This window comes from Ictalurus furcatus, chromosome 10, assembly GCF_023375685.1.
Source record: "Ictalurus furcatus strain D&B chromosome 10, Billie_1.0, whole genome shotgun sequence".
Taxonomy (NCBI): domain Eukaryota; kingdom Metazoa; phylum Chordata; class Actinopteri; order Siluriformes; family Ictaluridae; genus Ictalurus; species Ictalurus furcatus.
Genome location: NC_071264.1, coordinates 30,896,842 through 30,914,825, shown reverse-complemented (window position 1 = coordinate 30,914,825; position 17,984 = coordinate 30,896,842). Strand labels below are relative to the sequence as shown.

The window sequence follows — 17,984 nt, the reverse complement described above, 5'->3', positions numbered from 1 at the left end:
AATTAAAATAGAATTTAAGTTAGATTTGATTAATTAACAGAAATGAACATTAAGCACTCGAGTTTGAACATCTTTTGCCCCGTGTGTGTGTTTAGGAGGTTCCGGTGAAGAAGGATGAGATGAAGAAGCATCTGATAACCGCAGAGGAGATACTGAAGGTAAACTTTCCTTCTCATGAAAGTATGACTTTTGTTGTATTTTGTGTGTGTGTGTAGTAATGAATCGGTTTCTAAAAGTATCTGAGAGTGTGTGTAGAAATAAATAAAGCCAATAAGCCTTAAATGTTGTACTTGTTTAGGTCACCCTGTCTGAAGTTGAGAAGGAACATCAGAAGGCTTTGGAGACCATTTCTCAGCTGGAGGTGGAGAACTCTGGCCTGACCACCCAGGTGGAGTCACTACAAGAAAGAGTGATGTACACTGAGAACCTGATCCATTCTGTTGAGGTGGAGAAGTTTAAACTGGCCGACACAATGAAGAGACTGCAAGGAACAGTGCAGACCACGGAGAATCTTCTCTGTGACACTGACTGGGCGTTCGGCACACTCGCACATGTAAGTGAGAGAAGTCTTGCATTAAGCAGCTCCTTTAGAAATACGAAGACTTTTTCATGTTTCTGCTGCTTGGAGTTTCATTTAACCAAAATTCAAATAGAATTTAAGCTGTTAGATTTGATTAATGAACAGACATGGCCCATTGCAGAAGCACTCGAGTTTGAACATCGTTTGCCCCATGTGTGTGTTTAGGATAATCAGGTGAAGGACAGGGAGATTAATCTTCTGATAGACGTAAACAAGATACTGAAGGTAAACTTTCCTTCTCATGAATCTATGACTGCTATTGTATTATTTTGTGTGTGTGTACATGTGTGTGTACTTGTTTCCTTACATTTTGGGGACATTTTGTCCTTTTCCCCTTATACATTATAGACTATTCTCATGAGTAATGAGTCGATTTCTAAAAGTCTCTGAAAGTGTGTGTAGAAGTAAATAAAGCCAATAAACCTTAAATGTTGTACTTGTTTAGGTCCTTACATTAAGCAGCTCCTTTAGAAATAATATGAGGACTTTTCATGTTTATGCTGCAGGATGAGGTTCATTTAACCAAAATAAAAGTTGTATTTTTAAGTTGACAGATTTTTACTGAATAGAAGTGACCCATTGCAGATGTAAACATTAAGCACTCAGCTTTGAACATTTTTTCAGTCATGTGTGTTTTCATACATTAAATCTCTCTTTTTTTACAGAAAGACTTGGAGAGAGAGAGCAGGAGAGAGCGAGAGGGAGAGAGAGGGAGAAAGAAAGATCGGTAGGGACAGAGAGAACATCCAACAAAAAGAAACAAAGCTCCTACTTCAGCAAATTATTTAATTGCTTTTAGATCAAGTTTTATAATAAATGAAAGTAAAATCAGTAGAGAAAATGGTGGAAGACGCTAGCTACCTAGCAAGCTAACTGGCAACAGCACCGACTGTCAACTGTCAGCTACTAACTGCCATGGAGTCTCAGACCTAAACCAGGACGAAGCTACTGAAAAGCACAGCAAAAAGAGAAGGAATGAAATAAAAACTCAATTCGGTTCTCGCATGATGAGGCGGCTTTCTGTGCGCGTGTTTCAAGTGTGTGCAGGCAAGGAGATATTGATTAATTTATTGTTCTCTTCATTTTATGTTATTTTTTGCTTCAATAAAAATAAATAAATGCATAAAAGCTGTACTGGGAGTTTGTTTGATGTATTTCGTTTGAAGATCTAAAACTCTTTAGTATGATACACAAAAACTGAAATCAGGATGGATAAATACTTTTTCACAGCACTGTATGAATTCCTGTGGTGATGTAATGTAAGAAGCATACTAAGAAAGGAAGTGAAAACGCTCAAAAACAGGCCATGGTTTCAACAAGTTATAAACCCTGTTACAGTTAATTTATTAAGAAAATACACCGCTAGAGACTCAGCTGACCACCTGCCAGTTCTTTAACACTATTAACCCTAAACTCTTCAATTTTGAAAAGGACATACATCAATTTATTCCAATTTCTCCAGCTGCCAACAGTGGCAACTTCAGCAGGTAAACTTACAAAATCCATTGTTCAGGTGACTAAGGTGTTAAGGCTCATTAGCATCTCTACAGGCTGAATGCAGGCCCATGGGTCACCTGTGTGTATGTCACCATTCCAAACTGCTGCTTCTAAGTTCAGTCAGTGTTTAACCATGAAATCTTATCCATCTTTTTTTCTTTCTGCAGGTACATCTGCCTCTTAATTATAAATGAATGAATAGAACTTTAATATTTTGTAGCAGTGTTAATGTGCCTCCACTAGAGGGCTCATACTCTGAGTATGTGTATTGCTGCAACTACAAACAATACAAACACCTTAATGATAAAGTCACTTACTTTTGGGAGAACGATGTTTTGATGCGCAAGTGGGAGAACGGCAATAGTGTGTGCCAAACTGTTGTTCCCACAGGTTACCGCTCCCTCATACTAAGTCTTGCTCATGACCATGTTCTTTCTGGCCATTTGGGGATCAGGAAAACTTATGATAGAGTTTTGAGGTATTTCTTCTGGCCTGGTCTACAGTCAGATGTTGCTACGTATTGTCGCTCATGCCATTTCTGCCAACTGACTGGTAAGCCAAACCAAAGCATACCTCCCGCTCCATTACATCCCATCCCAGTCATGAGTGAACCATTTGAATGCATCATCATTGATTGCGTTGGACCACTGCCAAAGTCTAAGTCGGGTCACCAGTATATACTTACCATAATGTGTGCTGCTACACGATACCCAGAGGCTATACCGATGAGAAGCATTAAAGCTAAAGGTACAATGAAAGAGCTGATAAAATTCTGTTCTACTTTTGGGTTGCCAAGAATTATTCAAACGGATCAAGGTTCCAATTTCACAACCACACTGTTCTCGCAAGTTCTGCGTGAATTAGCAATTAAGCACCAATTATCAAGCGCTTATCATCCTGAGTCACAAGGAGCGCTAGAACGTTTCCATCAGACACTCAAATCTATGATACATGTATTTCCACAGTGTGGAAACTGGAAATGCTTATTCTGTGCAAATTTATAATATATCGAAGACTTGAAAGACACGTGTGTCAACCTCATTAGTTATGATTATGATTTTTGTTTATACTTTCTACGTTACACCTCGACCGGGGTCATAACACGCGTAAAGAGGAGACTGAAGGGAGAAACCCCCGAAAGACCCCCGAAAAAACAACTGAAAGAGGCTGCAGTAAAAGCAACGTAAAAGAGGAAACCAACAATTTGGTGTTTGATGCAGTTATTGCAAGCAAGGGATATGCAGCTAAATATTAACTGTTTTTTGCTTTCATTTACTTTATGACTTATCTGTTCCTATATTTTTGCTCACCGCAAAATTGGGAGGTCTGACACAAAAGGTTCTATGTTTTTATGTTGTTTAACACGTCTAGACGTAAATACCAGGAAATAAAAGCTGAAATCTTTAATCGCTCGTCACATATCCATGTTTTGATCTCAATCCCAAATGTCTTTGGTGTACAGCACAAACAAAGGAATTGACGGTGGTGTTTCAGCAGTTTTTTGGGGGGCTGCATATGCAATTTTATCATTTCTGTGCTAAAGAACAGGCAGAGCTTCCCAAACTCGGACCCATTAATATGTTTGTTTGAACAGGACAGTTAGACTGATTCCCAACAGTAATGATACTGATACAACACACCTAAAGCGTTTTTGATAGTCCATCCATCCATCTTCAACCGCTTACTCCTTTTCAGGGTACACCCTGGACAGGGTGCCAGTCCATCGCAGGGCACAATCACATACACATTCACACACCCATTCATACACTACGGACACTTTAGACACTTTAGATCAGCATTTTCAAAAATCTTTCATTCACAAAGATATAATGTCATGAATAATCACCATTTACTGAGCAGAATGGTTGGCGGGTGTTGTAAATTACCATTTTGCTGCAGAGATTTGCCATTGGTGTATGACAAACAACATCAAAAGATAATAAAATTCAGACCTCGATTCATGTATTTAAGTAAAATGTTTGATACATTTAGTAAATTTCCCATATTATATTCAAATGCCAACTTTACCAAGACGTGGTGACAACACGGTCATCAACAGAGCATGCTGTGTTTGCTGGGAAGTGTTCTGCTTGTTGTATATAGTGTTGTAATGGTTATTTAATTATCAACAAGCTCTCAGAGTTTAAAAATGAAAAGAGAAATCAGACACATGACTAAACTTTACCTTTGAGCCAGTAGCAGCAGGAGTCTGTGGAGATTTTCCTGAAGAGCGTCGTCTGGATTTCACTATAAGAGGTGTAAAGAATCAGGACACTGGAAGAAAAAATACAGAGATTCATGACTCCAGAACTACAGCTATATTTAATTGATCGTGGTAATGGTTTATGCTTTAAAACTAACTTATAAAAGAAATGTGTTAAGTAGAAAGTATTTACCTCAGGAAAACTCACTCGCTATCTGGAGATCCTCTCAGCAGGGACGACCGTTATGCGCGCGCTGGACTCAAACCTCAGTTTATATACCCTCTAACAGGCTGTAGCGGTACGGCGCCCCTAAAGGGACATGGTGGTGAAGCGCGAGCTGTGCAGGCGAGTAACAATTTAAGTTTTGTGAGGTGTAAACAAAGTTTATATCTTTTTTGTTTGTTTGTTTGTTTTTAATCATTTAAAAATCACACTTATATCACCACACTTGTGCTGTTATTACCCTGGCATTAAAAAATAAAATAATATTATTGCCTATTAGTGTATTGAAAAATTGTGGGAACGCAATTGTGGATTTTTAAAAAAAATTTCATTACTGGAGAAAATACTAATATAAAAATTACTCTGACAATAAGATTAATTTAATTTCACTTAATTTAATTTTACATTTCACTTATTTGCAGTGGATTTTCTAAGACAACACACTTATGATCATGTTGCTGCTAGAACATTGACCCATTGTTGAGTTGTCCTGTCTCTTGTCCGATCTGAAAGTCATAAAGATGACATTAGAGATTGCACTTGACTAACTTACAAGTTTAAGAAAGCCCGCAAATAACTTCTTGAAGTGTACATGAATCACGTGACGATCAAGAGTTTTGAACTTCCGGTGGCGCAACGCACTCTCTCTATCTCTCTCTCCCGGGACACTAGTGTAACTTGACCGATAGCGCCATCTGTTGGTTTGGAATAGGACGTTGCTCAGCTGCGTTTGTGAGAAAATCGCCTCCTGTTTGTTTGAATCGAGCTTTCCTTTGCAAAGCAGATTGTGTTTGTTTCCGAAATGGTATATTTATTTGTTTAATTTTGGCACAAATTTAACTCATTAGTTAAACCAGCCGCTCTTCCTGAAAGCACGGTTAATCTAGCTGCACATAAATAAGGGCGTGGCTTTTACACACTTAGTTTAACAGCAGCGAAAGCGGATATGAGCGTCGGCGAGCTCCTACACATCAAGCAAATGAACATTTATACAAACACAACAATTGACAGTATTTATGAGTATACAGTCAACACGGTTTTATAACCCTTTACATTTAAACTATTACAAAATCAAGTAAGTTTAAAGAGACGTTGTAAAGCATTAAACCAAATAAATCTACATTTACTAAAAACATCTTTTTAATCAAATGAATTTGAAGAGCAGTTACTTTAAAATTCTGTAAAATGAATTGATCTTTATTGTTGTCATGTCCACACCATTGCGGAACTCCAATTCCCAGAATGCACCGAGTCTACAAATATGGTGGAAGCCTTCCAGACTGTTCTGAGTGGGTTTGCTTGTCTACCAATTTGGAAAGAAAGCAAAAAACGATATAAAAATACGAAATAAAAGACGAAATGAAAATATTCACATTTTGGTGTAATATTTTGACTTCCTCTGTGAAATTAACCATCGTAACGTTTTAAAAATGTATTTATGGTTAGATTTATAATAATAACAGCAGTAGCAATAACAACAACCACAACAACAACCATATAGTTTTTAAAAAATAGTTTCTTATGTTTTAATATATGTATTTTTATTCAGCTTAATCCTTTACAACATGTATTTAAAGTTGATCGGTTTTGCAATTTTTTTAATATAAAGAATTATAAAAACTTTTAGTCTGTAAACTCAGAAATGCTGTCAATTTCAACAGCAGGAAGTTGGTTAAAAAGGTCTTACTCAGTAACACACTATACCAATGTTGAAAGAAATTCCAGAAATGATGAGGAAGAAGGTGATTGAAATCCATCAGTTTGGGAAGGGTTACACAGCTATTTCAAAGGCCTCTGGGACTCCAAAGAACCACAGTGAGAACCGTTATCTCCATATAGATAAACTCGGCATGGTAGTGAACCTTCCCAGAAGTGGCAGATTTTCTAAAATTCCTCCAAGAGCACAGCAACTAATCATCCAGGATGTGACAAAAGAGTCAAGGACAACATCAAAGGAAATACGGGCATCTCTTACATCAAGAAAGGTCACTGTTCATGACTCCACTATCAGAAAGACACAGGGCAAAAATGGCATCCATGGAAGAGTGGCGAGATGAAAAACGCTAACCCAGATGAACATTAAGACTAATCTTAATTCTGCAAAACACACCTTGATGATCCTCAAAGCTTTTGGGAGAATGTTCTGTGGACTGATGAGTTGGAAGACAGGGTCATGTTACATCTGAAGTAAACCAAACACAGAATTCCACAAAGAGAACATCATACCTATGGTCAAGCATGGTGGAGAGGTGTGATGGTGTGGGGATGCTTTCTTGCTTCAGGGCCTGGGCAACTTGCAGTAATTGAGGGAAACATGAATTCTGTTCTCTACCAGAAAATCCTAAAGGAGAATGTCCGGTCTTCAGTCCGTAAGTTGAAACTCAAGCGCAACTGGATTATGCAGCAAGACAATGATTACGTTTACATGTACAGCAGTAATCTAATTACTGACCTTATTCTGCGCAAGATAATATTGTGATTAAGGTGTTTACACGAGTTGCTTTTGGAGTATTCATTTCATGTTTTTTACATGTTATAGAACATAGATCGATTAATAGCATATGTCATTACGTCCCCACGCCACGCCACCCGACGTTCCCGCCAGAATTTCTTGTATCGACATACAGTTGGCCTTTGTTATGGTAGTATATACAGTTTTGGGTGTTTCATTTTTAATTTTACGAAAGCATCAAGTGCAGTTGATTATTTGTCATGCTATACGTGCAAATAGACGACTGCTTGAAGTCGTAGGCTGCGTCCCAAATCGTGTACTTACCCACTGTGTAGTAGCCAAGATAAATGTATTTCGCCTACTATATACTGTACCTGTATTTCACCTATTATATATCAGGTAAGTATGGGGTTTCGGACGCAGCCGTGCTCTCTTGTTTGCCGTCAAATGGTTGAGCACTGCCGTGTGTGTACGTGTCCTGTCACAAAATGAGCTGAAAACTCTCACACAACATTAATAGTGTGATTAAGGTTTTTTCATGTCTGTAATACACGTCGATAATGCGATTAAAACAGGAATACTCCACATGTCTTAATTATATTTGTGTTTACTTCGAGTATGACTTTAGTCGGATTAAGGTAATAAAAAAAATTGCTGTTTACATGTTAGCTTCTTAATCAGAGTATTGTCTTAATCAGGTTAGTATTGGATTATTGTTGTCCATGTAAAGGTACTGAATGATCCAAAGCATAGGAGTAAAAAAAAGCTAAATGAAAGTTTTGGGGTGGTCTAGTCAAAGTCCTGACTTGAACCCAATTGAGATACTGTGGCAGGACCTTAAACAGGCAGTTCATGCTCAAAAACCCTCCAGTGTAGTTGAACTAAAGCAGTTCTGCAATGAAGAGTGGGCCACAGCACTGTGAAAGACTGATCTCCAGTTATCGGAAGTGTTTGGTTGCAGTTGTTGCTGCTAAAGTTGGCACAACCAAATTTTAAGTTTAAAGGGGCAATTAATTTTTCACGTGTGATAGGTGTTGGATTTTTTGCTTCAATAAAAAAGTTAATAAATAAAAACTACATTGTGTGTTTACTCGGGTTGCCTTTGTTTTTTGTTGTATTTCGTTTAAAGGTCTAAAACTATTTAGTATGAGATATACACAAAAACAGAAGAAAAATCACTGTATTGTACATCATTTCTGCTGGAGACAGGGTGTAACACACATTTATTACGCCAGTCTTCCACTACATTTGTTTTCAAGCAGAAGTGTCTTGTGAATCCTATCTCATGTACCTGCACAGGCTGTTTCAAACGTTTGGTCTGCTAAAGAAACTTATGAAAGAGTGGGAGATGAGACGACAATGCAATCCAGGGCAACGACACAGTTCATTATGCGGTCCTTTGTTGCTGTCTGAGACGCATCGAGATGCTTCACTGTTCATACTACAAATGTTACGTGGTCATATGCATCTGAAACTACCTCTGAATGTGGTTTGAGTGATTGGATGACAACACGTCTGTGAGACATGTTGCATCCCGTTCACACCTGTACTTAGTGCTGTCTTCTCATGATCGGATCACCCAGGACGCATGTTCATACCAGATGTGAACACAATCATACGAGCTTGGGTTACTACCTGTAAGGAGTTTTGCAAGTTCTCCCGTGCCCGTCTTGGTTTCATCTGGATTCTCCAGTTTCCTCCCACCTCCCAAAAACATGCTAGTAGGTGAAGTGGCTATGCTAAATGTACTATATGTGTGGTAACGCTTCACGATTTTGCGTGTCATCCTTGCACAGGGGCCATGCTAATCTTCTCTATATCGTTCCAATTTTGGTATATGTGCTACCGTAGCATCCCTAGGTGTGGATGTGTGTAAATGTGTGTGTGTGTGTGTGTGTGTGTGTGTGTGTGTGTGTGTGAATATTGTCCTGTGATGGACCAGTGTCTCATTCAGTGTGTATTCCTGCCTCATACCAGGGATAGGCTCCAGATCCACCTCAAGCTTGACCTAGATAAAGTGCTTACTGTAGATTTAAAGAATGAATGATGATTCTGAAGTGATATCCAATTATACTGATTATTATTTTTATTTTATTTTATTTTAAAGAATCAACCACTTTTGATCATCCCGTTCGTGACTAGTTGAAGGAAACAATCTGGTTTGATACAGATATTAAACCACAGAACATAAAAGCAGTGCATCTCAATCATGATTCAATCTTCTCATTCATTTTGGCCACACAATGCCTGGCTGCAGTTTCATTGGTAGTGCGTGCGTGCGCGCGCGTGCGTAGCGTGTGCTTGCGCGCTCTGTGGGTGCGTGCGCGTGGGCGTGTGCCTGCGTGCGCGTTCCTGTGTGGTCATTCAGTTGCCTACGCACTGAGGTGCAGATACATCAGTAAATTCACACGAGTTTTTAGGACACCCTTCTCTCTCTCTCTCTCACACACACACACACTCATACTCGAGATGTCTGACATGGAGCCTAAATCAGCCCAGGATTTAACCGTGGTGGTGAGTAATTGTTTTATTATTATGACTACATGCATTTATAAGTAGCCGTAATGTTAACGTTAGCGTTAACGTAGCTAACTAAGACAGCTAGCTTCCAGGTTTCCTACCGACGTCACTAAATATCAAATATTACAAGATTTCGAGTTAATATGTGGGTTTGGATAATTTCTTAGCAAACCACTTTATTATCGCTTTTATTTTGTCCTTAAATATCTAGCGTTGATGTTTTAGCAGGTAGCGTTTCCTTGGACACGAAAAAGCCGGGTTGCCAGAGTGGAATCATCCAAACTCTCTAATGTTTGGCCAATTACATTTAAAATAAACTAACATTTTATCCAAACCATTGTCATTAAATATATGTATTTTCTTTTCTTCGAGACACGATTTAGCAACCATTCTGAGTGTTACGAGTTGCTAACTTCATAAGAAGTATGATTGTTTCGTGTTAAAGGTTATATAAAGATACTTAAAGGTTTGTGGTGTTTAAAAACAGAAAATCTAAATCGTGTTCAGATAGTTACGTTTCCTGCGTTACAGGTTAGGCTATTTTTAATGTCTTCGTTTCTTAATATTTGCCTTGTAGTTGTTTTTTCTTTCTTTGTATCTTTTTAAAATGCCTTTATTCTTTAATCATCCCGTGTAGTTCGATTATCGTGTTGGAATGACATGGCAACCCGTGCCAGTGATTAACGCTTAGTTTTTAATTAGCTTTGAATTAAATTTCAGTTTGAATTGCCCTCGTGTTGTTCGCTAGTTGCCATGGCTACAGCTCATGCGCGTGGGCGTGGAGATTAGTTTCCTGGCAGGAGACTTGGTGACCCCAAACTCCCACTCACACTCACTCACTCACATGCTCACACGCACACCATTGAGAGATTTTATTTTTTTTTCTCCCTGTCTCTGTGAGTATTTGAGTTAATTTTTTTTCTGTCTATTTTATCCTTCCTGCTGTTCAGGTGCAGAGTTTACTGCAGCAGATGCAGGACAAGTTCCAGACCATGTCCGACCAGATTATCGGAAGAAATATCCTACATTTCAGCAGTGTTCCTTTTTTTTTTTTAGGGGTGGTGTTTGTTTAGATGTTCCTGAACGTTCCACGACCTTAAAAGTAATTATAAATGGATAAAAAGTCTGAAGGTTGTTTGGACCCGTTGTTGATTATTTTCCGATAACCGCACGGCATGATAATGCGGTGCATCCTGATGATGAAGCGGAGTAACTTTTACCACCCCGAAGTGTTTTTATTCCTCTTATACAACAGCAATCTGTCAACGATTACCATGTTTATGTATTAAACAGCGACACGTCGTACTCTTTGTCCAATTATAGTTATGTTCAGTGTTGTGGAACGTCCAAGAAACTAGTTATGTTATAGCAGCTGTAAACTGTCGTTCCCTGACCAGCCGCAAATTTTTCTCTCTGTTGAAGTTATTTAAATAAATAAGTAAGCAGCTTGTTGAACCAGCAGTCCAGGGGACTGAGTGTGTTTCATGCTGGATAAATGTGTTTAAAGTGTGTGGGTTAGGGTTATAGGAGGATTAGATCCAGCTCCACCCCCTGGACTTTAGGTTCTACAGCAAAATACTATGTTTTTTCTCTCTCTCTCTCTCTCTCTCTCTCTCTCTCTCTCTCTCTCTCTCTGAAAACTAATAAGACAAAAAGCATAAAAATCTCAGTCTCGAAGATGTCAGAGCTGCTGTTATAGGAAACTAATCGACCCCTTCTGACCAAACAGTGATGTACAAACGCTTTTAGGGATTCTCCTTAATCAGCACACTCGACGACATGAGCACCCGCATCGACGACCTGGAGAAGAACATCTCCGACCTCATGACTCAAGCGGGCGTGGAGGAGTTTGACGGAGAGAACAAAATGGGCGACGCGTCAGGAACAGCTTGATGAAGACGAAGAGCCAGCGATCAAATAAGTGCATGAGGTATCAGTCACATGACCTACGCTTTTATGATTCGAACTCTACAGATGTGTTTTGCGTGTACTAAAAAATCATTTTGGTTTTAATTCAGAGGATGCAGTTTTAATCCACTGCGTCGTAATGAAGGCCTTTTTTTCCTGCAAGATGGTAGAATCTTTATATAATTATATGTATATATATATAGTGTGTGTGTGTGGTTTTTTTGTTGTCATATTTCTGAAGTGTAAGTACAAGTTTAAGAAAAACCAAAACACTAGAACGTCTGTGGGTTTTACACGTTCATTGCAAAAAAAAAAGTTAGTTAAAAAGGAAAGAATGATGAGACATTTTTACGTAGACTTACACACGCAGTCTGACTGGAAAATTCCTCTCACCGCCATCCTTCCTGTACAGCAATAAAGCAATGACACAGGGTTTAAAATCATCCACTCAGTGCTCAGATATCTCTCAGTGAACTAACTATGCAAATTAATTAATTCATCTTTTATTCATTAAAACTGTTGTATCTGATTTATCTGAGTCAGGTCCAGAAGATGAAGCCGGACTGGATCCATCATCTCCCATGTTGCTTGCTTATTTATTTATTTAATTAGTTTGGCTCTGCCCACTTTTCGGTTTGCAGACAAGTTAAAGTGAGTGAACATTAAAACGAAATATTTAGTTTAGAGGCAGCACGGCAGTACCACTGGTTGTTTTGATGGCACAACCTAGAAAAACTAAATGGAAGAAATAAAAAGGAACCTATAAAATGTAAAAAATAAAATATATATGTATTTTTTTACAATTGTAAAGATTAAATACAAACATATCAGAGCAACTGTTTCCGTTCAGTTCCAGTTAGTTTGCAATTATTAGGGAAAAAGAAAACATCACGATACCAGCGATGTATCAGAAAACTGTATCATGACGTAGTTGATCACGATCTCGATATTATGTCGTTGTATCGCCCAGTTCACAGATACGTCATGCGACGTCACACTTTAAGTCAAATCTCACAAGCCGCTCAAATTCTCTCTAATTTCCTGCCTCCAAAGCTACAACGATCTTTATTAGCACACCTTAATGATGGTATCTCTGGAATTTTAGCTACTTGCGACATGTAAAAAATAATTAAACCCTCTTTAGCACTTAAGGACGGAGGAGCAGAAAATGAGGATGAAACTTTTCACTGAGATTCGACCAATGACAGTGACATGTGGGAGGAGTTAATGCAGGTCTGACCTCACCTCATGGGCCTCTGACCCCACCCTCTGGACTTGAGAGCCCAAGAAATGTTTGCATTGGGAGAATGTTAATAGCAGAAAGCAGCTTTTAAAATCTTAGTTTAGTTAGTGTGTGTGTGTGTGTGTGTGTGTGTGTGTGTGTGTGTGTGTGTGTGTGCTTTTTTAAGTATATGTTAATGCTACATAATTACAAAAATGTATTGTTTCATTTCTTGCAGCATATGCGATTTGTGTTTTTATTTTTATTTATTTGGGGTTTTAAAATTTATTTTTATTCTAAAAATGTCAAATTCATTGATGGCACTCAACTCGTAACTATCCAAACTTCTTATTTATTTATTTATTTATTTATTTTTATCACTTCTCACTGTTACAGCGTACACAGTTTTGGTAACGGAAGAATCCTCGTACGTTTTCGGGAGCGTCCTGCAATCTGTAGCCTGTGGTTAAATGAGACTGTGATGTGTGACGTCATGGATGTTCCTCTCTAGTTCCCCCCCCCACCCCACCCACCCATCCCAATCAAAATAACCTTTCAGTATTTGTGGTGGTGATTATTGATTTGTTCCTGTGTCTTGAGAAAACCCACGCTGCATAAATCCTACGTGCTGAACCTAAGCGAAACAGAAGAACATCTTATTAAACGCCTGACGTACTGTGAACATACACTCAGATTTTCCAGCAAATTTATTGGTGCTGTTCATGAGGTTTTCTGTAAAGACCACCAGAGATTTGATTGCTCTAATGCCCAGTGTGATGACTGTATCTCAAATAAAAGCATGTTTTCATACTACAAAAAAAAAAAGAAGTCTGAGGTAATACATTTATATTGATTATAACACAGAGTCGACATCTTATTAAAATATGAGGATGTTTAGTTGTTTCTGGTTGCAGAAGTTATAGCCTAAGTACTTAAAATTTTATAGTGTCACTTTAAGGAATTAGCATGAGCTTTACCATGCACGCAACAATATAGAAACTGCTCTTAATATCTTCATATTTTTGTTTTAAAGCCACAGAAATCTGGAAATCATGTTCACTCTCATGCTACACATTGAACATCTTTTTTTTTTTTTTTTTTTAAATAGTGTTTTTTAAATGCTCTACACATAGGATTATGATTATTATTATTCAAGATAACGATGAGATTATTAATCATATCTTAATGGAGCTATGTATATCTATAGCCGAAGTCTTTATGTACAGTACTGTGCAAAAGTGCAAAGATGCCTTCAAAATAATGAAATGAAATGCTTCTACATTTAAAAAAAAAAAAAAAAAAAGTATTTTAAAGAGCAGTAAACAGTAATAAATGAAACGGAGTCAATATTTGGTGTGACGATCCTTTGCTTTAACGGAAATGAGTAGTCTCGGGTACAGTGTGTGCAGTTTTATAAGGAAATGAGCTGTAAGTTTTACTGAGCATCTTACAGAACCAGGCACGGTTCTTCCGGAGACTTTGACTCTCGCACTCACGTCTTATTTTTTGCAGCGAAACCCAGCAGCCTTCATTATTTATTTATTTATTTATTTATGTCTGACAAGTGGTTTCTTATGTAATATGTTGCTTTCTTTACTGACATACAAACATTTTCAACATCTGTACCATTTAATTTTGTGCTGTACAACTGATGTTTGGAAATCTAAAATGTTTTTTGTACTGACTCAATAATGTAGAAGTCATAAAATAAAAATCTATAACAAAGTTTGTACTTAAATAAATAAATAGGGTGCCTAAGACGTTTACACAGTACTGTATATCCCTAACCTTTATATTAAAACATTACTGAAAAATATTGAAGTGTGCATTTTATGTTTTAAATACATACGTTAATAAAAATGAGCATGTAATGAACCGCTAAACATTAGAGAATATGTTATACTATTAGAAAATGTAGACCTCTTTTAGTGGGGATCCCGTAAAGGTTCTCTAATGGAACTCTTGATTATTAAACAAACCGCTAAACAACTCTTGAACTTTTTTTTTTTTTTTTTTCTTGTTGTGAAGAACTAGGAGGAAAAAAAAATTTGGTGCTCTGTTATGATGAAAAAAAAAAGTCTTTTGTAGGAAAATGTACCATTTTCTGCTAGTGTTTAGTCTAATTTCTGTATCAGTGCTGGATTTATTTATTTATTAGTAGTGTGTGTATGTGTGTGTGTATATATATTTCTTTTTTTACCAAGGGTAAGTCAGAACACATCGAAGAAACAATTTTATCCCTAAACAAAATGCCTCTATGTCTACAAAAAATGTATTAAAGCCATACATTTTAAGGAAAGCTTTCTGAAAAATTTAAATCAGTCAAATATTTTTTTTTTTCTGAGAGACACAGACCGTCTAAATGAATCGTATTAGACTATAATACTGCTAAATGTTGCTTTATAAGTACAGGATGTCCCATAAGGCCAGCATCATGTGAGGAAAAAACAAAAGCTTTTATTTACAGAACTGTCAGTATGTCCACCATTTAAAGTCAATACACAACTTTAAACGTAATATCGAGTCAATAAACACACGGTTGATGATGTCAGGAGTATAATGTTGTTACACACCTCAATACTGCGCTAATGCAAATTCGCAACATTCTGCGTTCGCAGTTTTCTCTGTGCATGTGTAGAAATATCAAATAAAACTATTCATTAACCCCATGCATGATTCTGGACACCATACGATCTGTAATACATATGAATATACTGATGAATACTTATGAATATTTAGCACTTAACACCAAAAATGGTGCTCTGATCTTTAGCTAATGCATGCATTAATGATTAATCGGTTTATTACAATGCTATACAGCGCAGTTAGCTAGCTACAGGAAACGTACTTCTGTAATTTACTAGTTAATGAGAATAAAAATGTAATTGTGTTTTTTTTTTAAATAGTGAATTAACAAAAGGGCACACAAAGTAGCAAAGGATTCAAGAATTTGACATGTTTTTGAAGACTTGTGGGTGTTTCTCAGGCAAATTTTAATCAAGCATATATATAGATATATATCTCAAAAGGGTCTGGAATTGACTCTGAAACACCTCGAAATATATATTTAAAAATATTTAATTAATGAGATACCTCCGAGTCTGCTCTATGCTTTTTGACATTGTTTAGCTGGATTTTTTCTCAGGATATTGTTAAGTACATCCCAACGGACATAAACGTATTCTCTACACACCATCCGGAATTGTATTTTCATTTCTATTTATCTTTAATAATAGTGCTTTAATGCATGAACTAACTTTGCCGCCCACGATCCATGTTGGCTCAGGGAGATTTTTCCATGCTTCGTTTTATTTTTTTTGTCTGTACAAATGTCTAGATTTAAACTACAATCTGGAAATAGAGCTTAATTGAATGTTTAAAGATTTAACGTCAGGATATAATATGACAATTTGTACGGCAGTAAACAGCGTGTTCGTTCCCAGACCTTTGAAATCTAAGTAAATGGACTAAATAGCAAAGTAAATAGACCCAATTTTTTAAAAAACGGTTAATGGATTAACTATGACGCCTATAATCATACTGGGCATGTTTAAACAGTAATTGATTGTGTTGTGAAATGCTGGAGTTATAACAGTACTGTTCTTTTCAACACAGGTGCTACTTATTATTAGTTATTTATTTATTTTTGGTGGGTTGGAAATCAAGGATGACTTTTTTGCGTAAATTATCTCCATAGTATATTGTTATATCCATGTATCTTTGAGATCTACTGATTGTTGTACTCAATTTACTTGAATCAGTTTACTTAGTAAATAAATAAATGTGCTATTTCTTTGCACCTTACATCTGGAATTCGATTTTTCCAGTTAAAAGAGCTGTATTTGGTGCCATCGAGTCGTTTCTGGATTTATATTTAAAAATAATACTTTATTTGTATTGTTTTTATCTTACTGTATGTACTCTGTGTTGTATAACATGTGTTTGCATGATGGTATTCAGCCTGCTACCATGTTAGAGACAGAGAATGTGTGAATGTAACTTGCGATCATCACCCCCTCCCCTCCCCTAAATAATGCTTAATAAAGGAAAGACTCCTTGATTTCTCTGTTACCTTAAATCATGTTTGTGGGGTGATTTTATGTTGTATATATCTAAAGTGCCCTCCACTAATATTGGCATCCTTGGTAAATATGAGCAAAGAAGGTTGTGGAAAAAATTGTCTTTATTGTTTAACCTTTTGATCTTTTGTTAAAAAAAAAAAATCACAAAAATACTCTGCTCTCATAGATATTAAACAATTGCAAACACAACACAGGTTTACCAAAAAACAATATCGTCCTTCACAGGTGAGACCCGGGGCTCAGACCAAGAGTAGACGTTCAGAGCTATTAAGTGCTTAAACAATCAATCTTAACAGGGCACACCCGAGCAGCAAGAAACACCTGTCAAAATCACACCTTCCAATATTTCTGATCACTTGAAAAATAGCTGGGTTCAAACAAAAGGCGCCATGTTCTAAATCGTTTAACACGTCTAGATGTAAATATGAGGAAATGACAGCTGAAATTCGGATCTATCGTCTCATATTCATCCACCTCAAACCCAAACGTCTTCAGTGTATAGCGGATACAAAAGAATTGGCCTTGCCGATCCATTACTTTGGATGGCACGAATATTGCAGAGCACATCAAGTCCATATACACTGCCGTTCAAGCATTCTTTCACACCCTGTATTAACAGTTTTGGTTAAACGTCACGAAATTGGCTACTCTATAATGACAATATAATAATTAGTGGTATAAGTGCAATAAAACACTTAAAGATGTGCTTTTATAGAAAAATAATCAGCTTTGGTGTAGTAATAGTAATTCTGCCTCATTACACCATCTAATCATTAATCATTTCCCTATAACTTCACACCACGGTGTTTTACTCCTGTAGTCCTTAAGGCACATTTAAAACAACAGAATCTGACCAAAGTTCGGTACAGAGTTAAGAACGTTTCATTCTGAATAGGTGTAATTCAGGGACCCCTTCTCCTCTTTTCTTTTAATCAGTTATATTACAAATTAATATTGGATTTTGTGTGCTAATATTTTGAAATGTAACTACAAGTCACATTCAGACAAGCCACGATTAAAGGAATAGTGTATGAGGTTCGTCTTTAGTCGTGTCACTCTCTTAACATGCCGTACTCTCAGATTGACAAATTTCCTCGACCATCTAGCTCCACTGAACACACTAGTGCATTTTAAAAACCTCTCATGTAGCCTTCCAAAAGGTCTGCTTTGCATACCAGTCTTCTGGATTATCTAGAATAGTCTATACTTTTGAATGTGAGGTCAAAGTTTTCAATGTAAGATGCAGCTCATGACGACAATCATGACAACAGCGCAACGTTTTCACAGAGGCAGAAGT

General features: G+C 37.1%; 1 protein-coding gene, 1 long non-coding RNA gene and 1 other non-coding gene across 5 annotated transcripts; 1 reads left to right on the top strand and 2 right to left on the bottom strand.

The window, feature by feature from the left end:
• LOC128614044 (uncharacterized) lies at window positions 1-4,584 on the bottom strand. Its single transcript, XR_008386972.1, has 3 exons — window positions 4,474-4,584; window positions 4,263-4,351; window positions 1-397 (listed from the first exon to the last, which is right to left on the bottom strand). It is a non-coding gene; the product is annotated as an uncharacterized LOC128614044 (long non-coding RNA).
• Window positions 4,585-8,705: 4,121 nt separating this feature from the next.
• Window positions 8,706-8,809, bottom strand: LOC128614290 (U6 spliceosomal RNA). Its single transcript, XR_008387026.1, has one exon. It is a non-coding gene; the product is annotated as a U6 spliceosomal RNA (small nuclear RNA).
• Window positions 8,810-9,275: 466 nt separating this feature from the next.
• On the top strand, window positions 9,276-16,404 carry LOC128614050 (heat shock factor-binding protein 1-like). Of its 3 annotated transcripts, none has more exons than XM_053635310.1 (4): window positions 9,276-9,469; window positions 10,426-10,492; window positions 11,247-11,405; window positions 13,002-16,404. In XM_053635310.1, exons 1-3 carry the CDS (start codon window positions 9,425-9,427, stop codon window positions 11,366-11,368), a joined length of 234 nt encoding a protein of 77 aa, XP_053491285.1. In that variant the 5' UTR covers window positions 9,276-9,424; the 3' UTR covers window positions 11,369-11,405; window positions 13,002-16,404. The 3 variants fall into 3 exon arrangements, with proteins under 3 accessions (XP_053491285.1, XP_053491283.1, XP_053491284.1); XM_053635308.1 differs by having other exon boundaries at window positions 9,302-9,469; window positions 11,927-16,404; XM_053635309.1 differs by lacking the exon at window positions 13,002-16,404 and adding an exon at window positions 11,494-11,588 and having other exon boundaries at window positions 9,302-9,469.
• The last annotated feature ends 1,580 nt before the right edge of the window (window positions 16,405-17,984 follow it).

Excerpts from the sequence above, each read along its gene's own strand:
- LOC128614050 (XM_053635310.1), top strand. The coding sequence starts at position 9,425 with ATGTCTGACATGGAGCCTAAATCAGCCCAGGATTTAACCGTGGTG. Across the intron at positions 9,470-10,425 it reads CCCAGGATTTAACCGTGGTG|GTGCAGAGTTTACTGCAGCA; the intron begins GTGAGTAATTGT and ends CCTGCTGTTCAG. Across the intron at positions 10,493-11,246 it reads CGACCAGATTATCGGAAGAA|TCGACGACATGAGCACCCGC; the intron begins ATATCCTACATT and ends TAATCAGCACAC.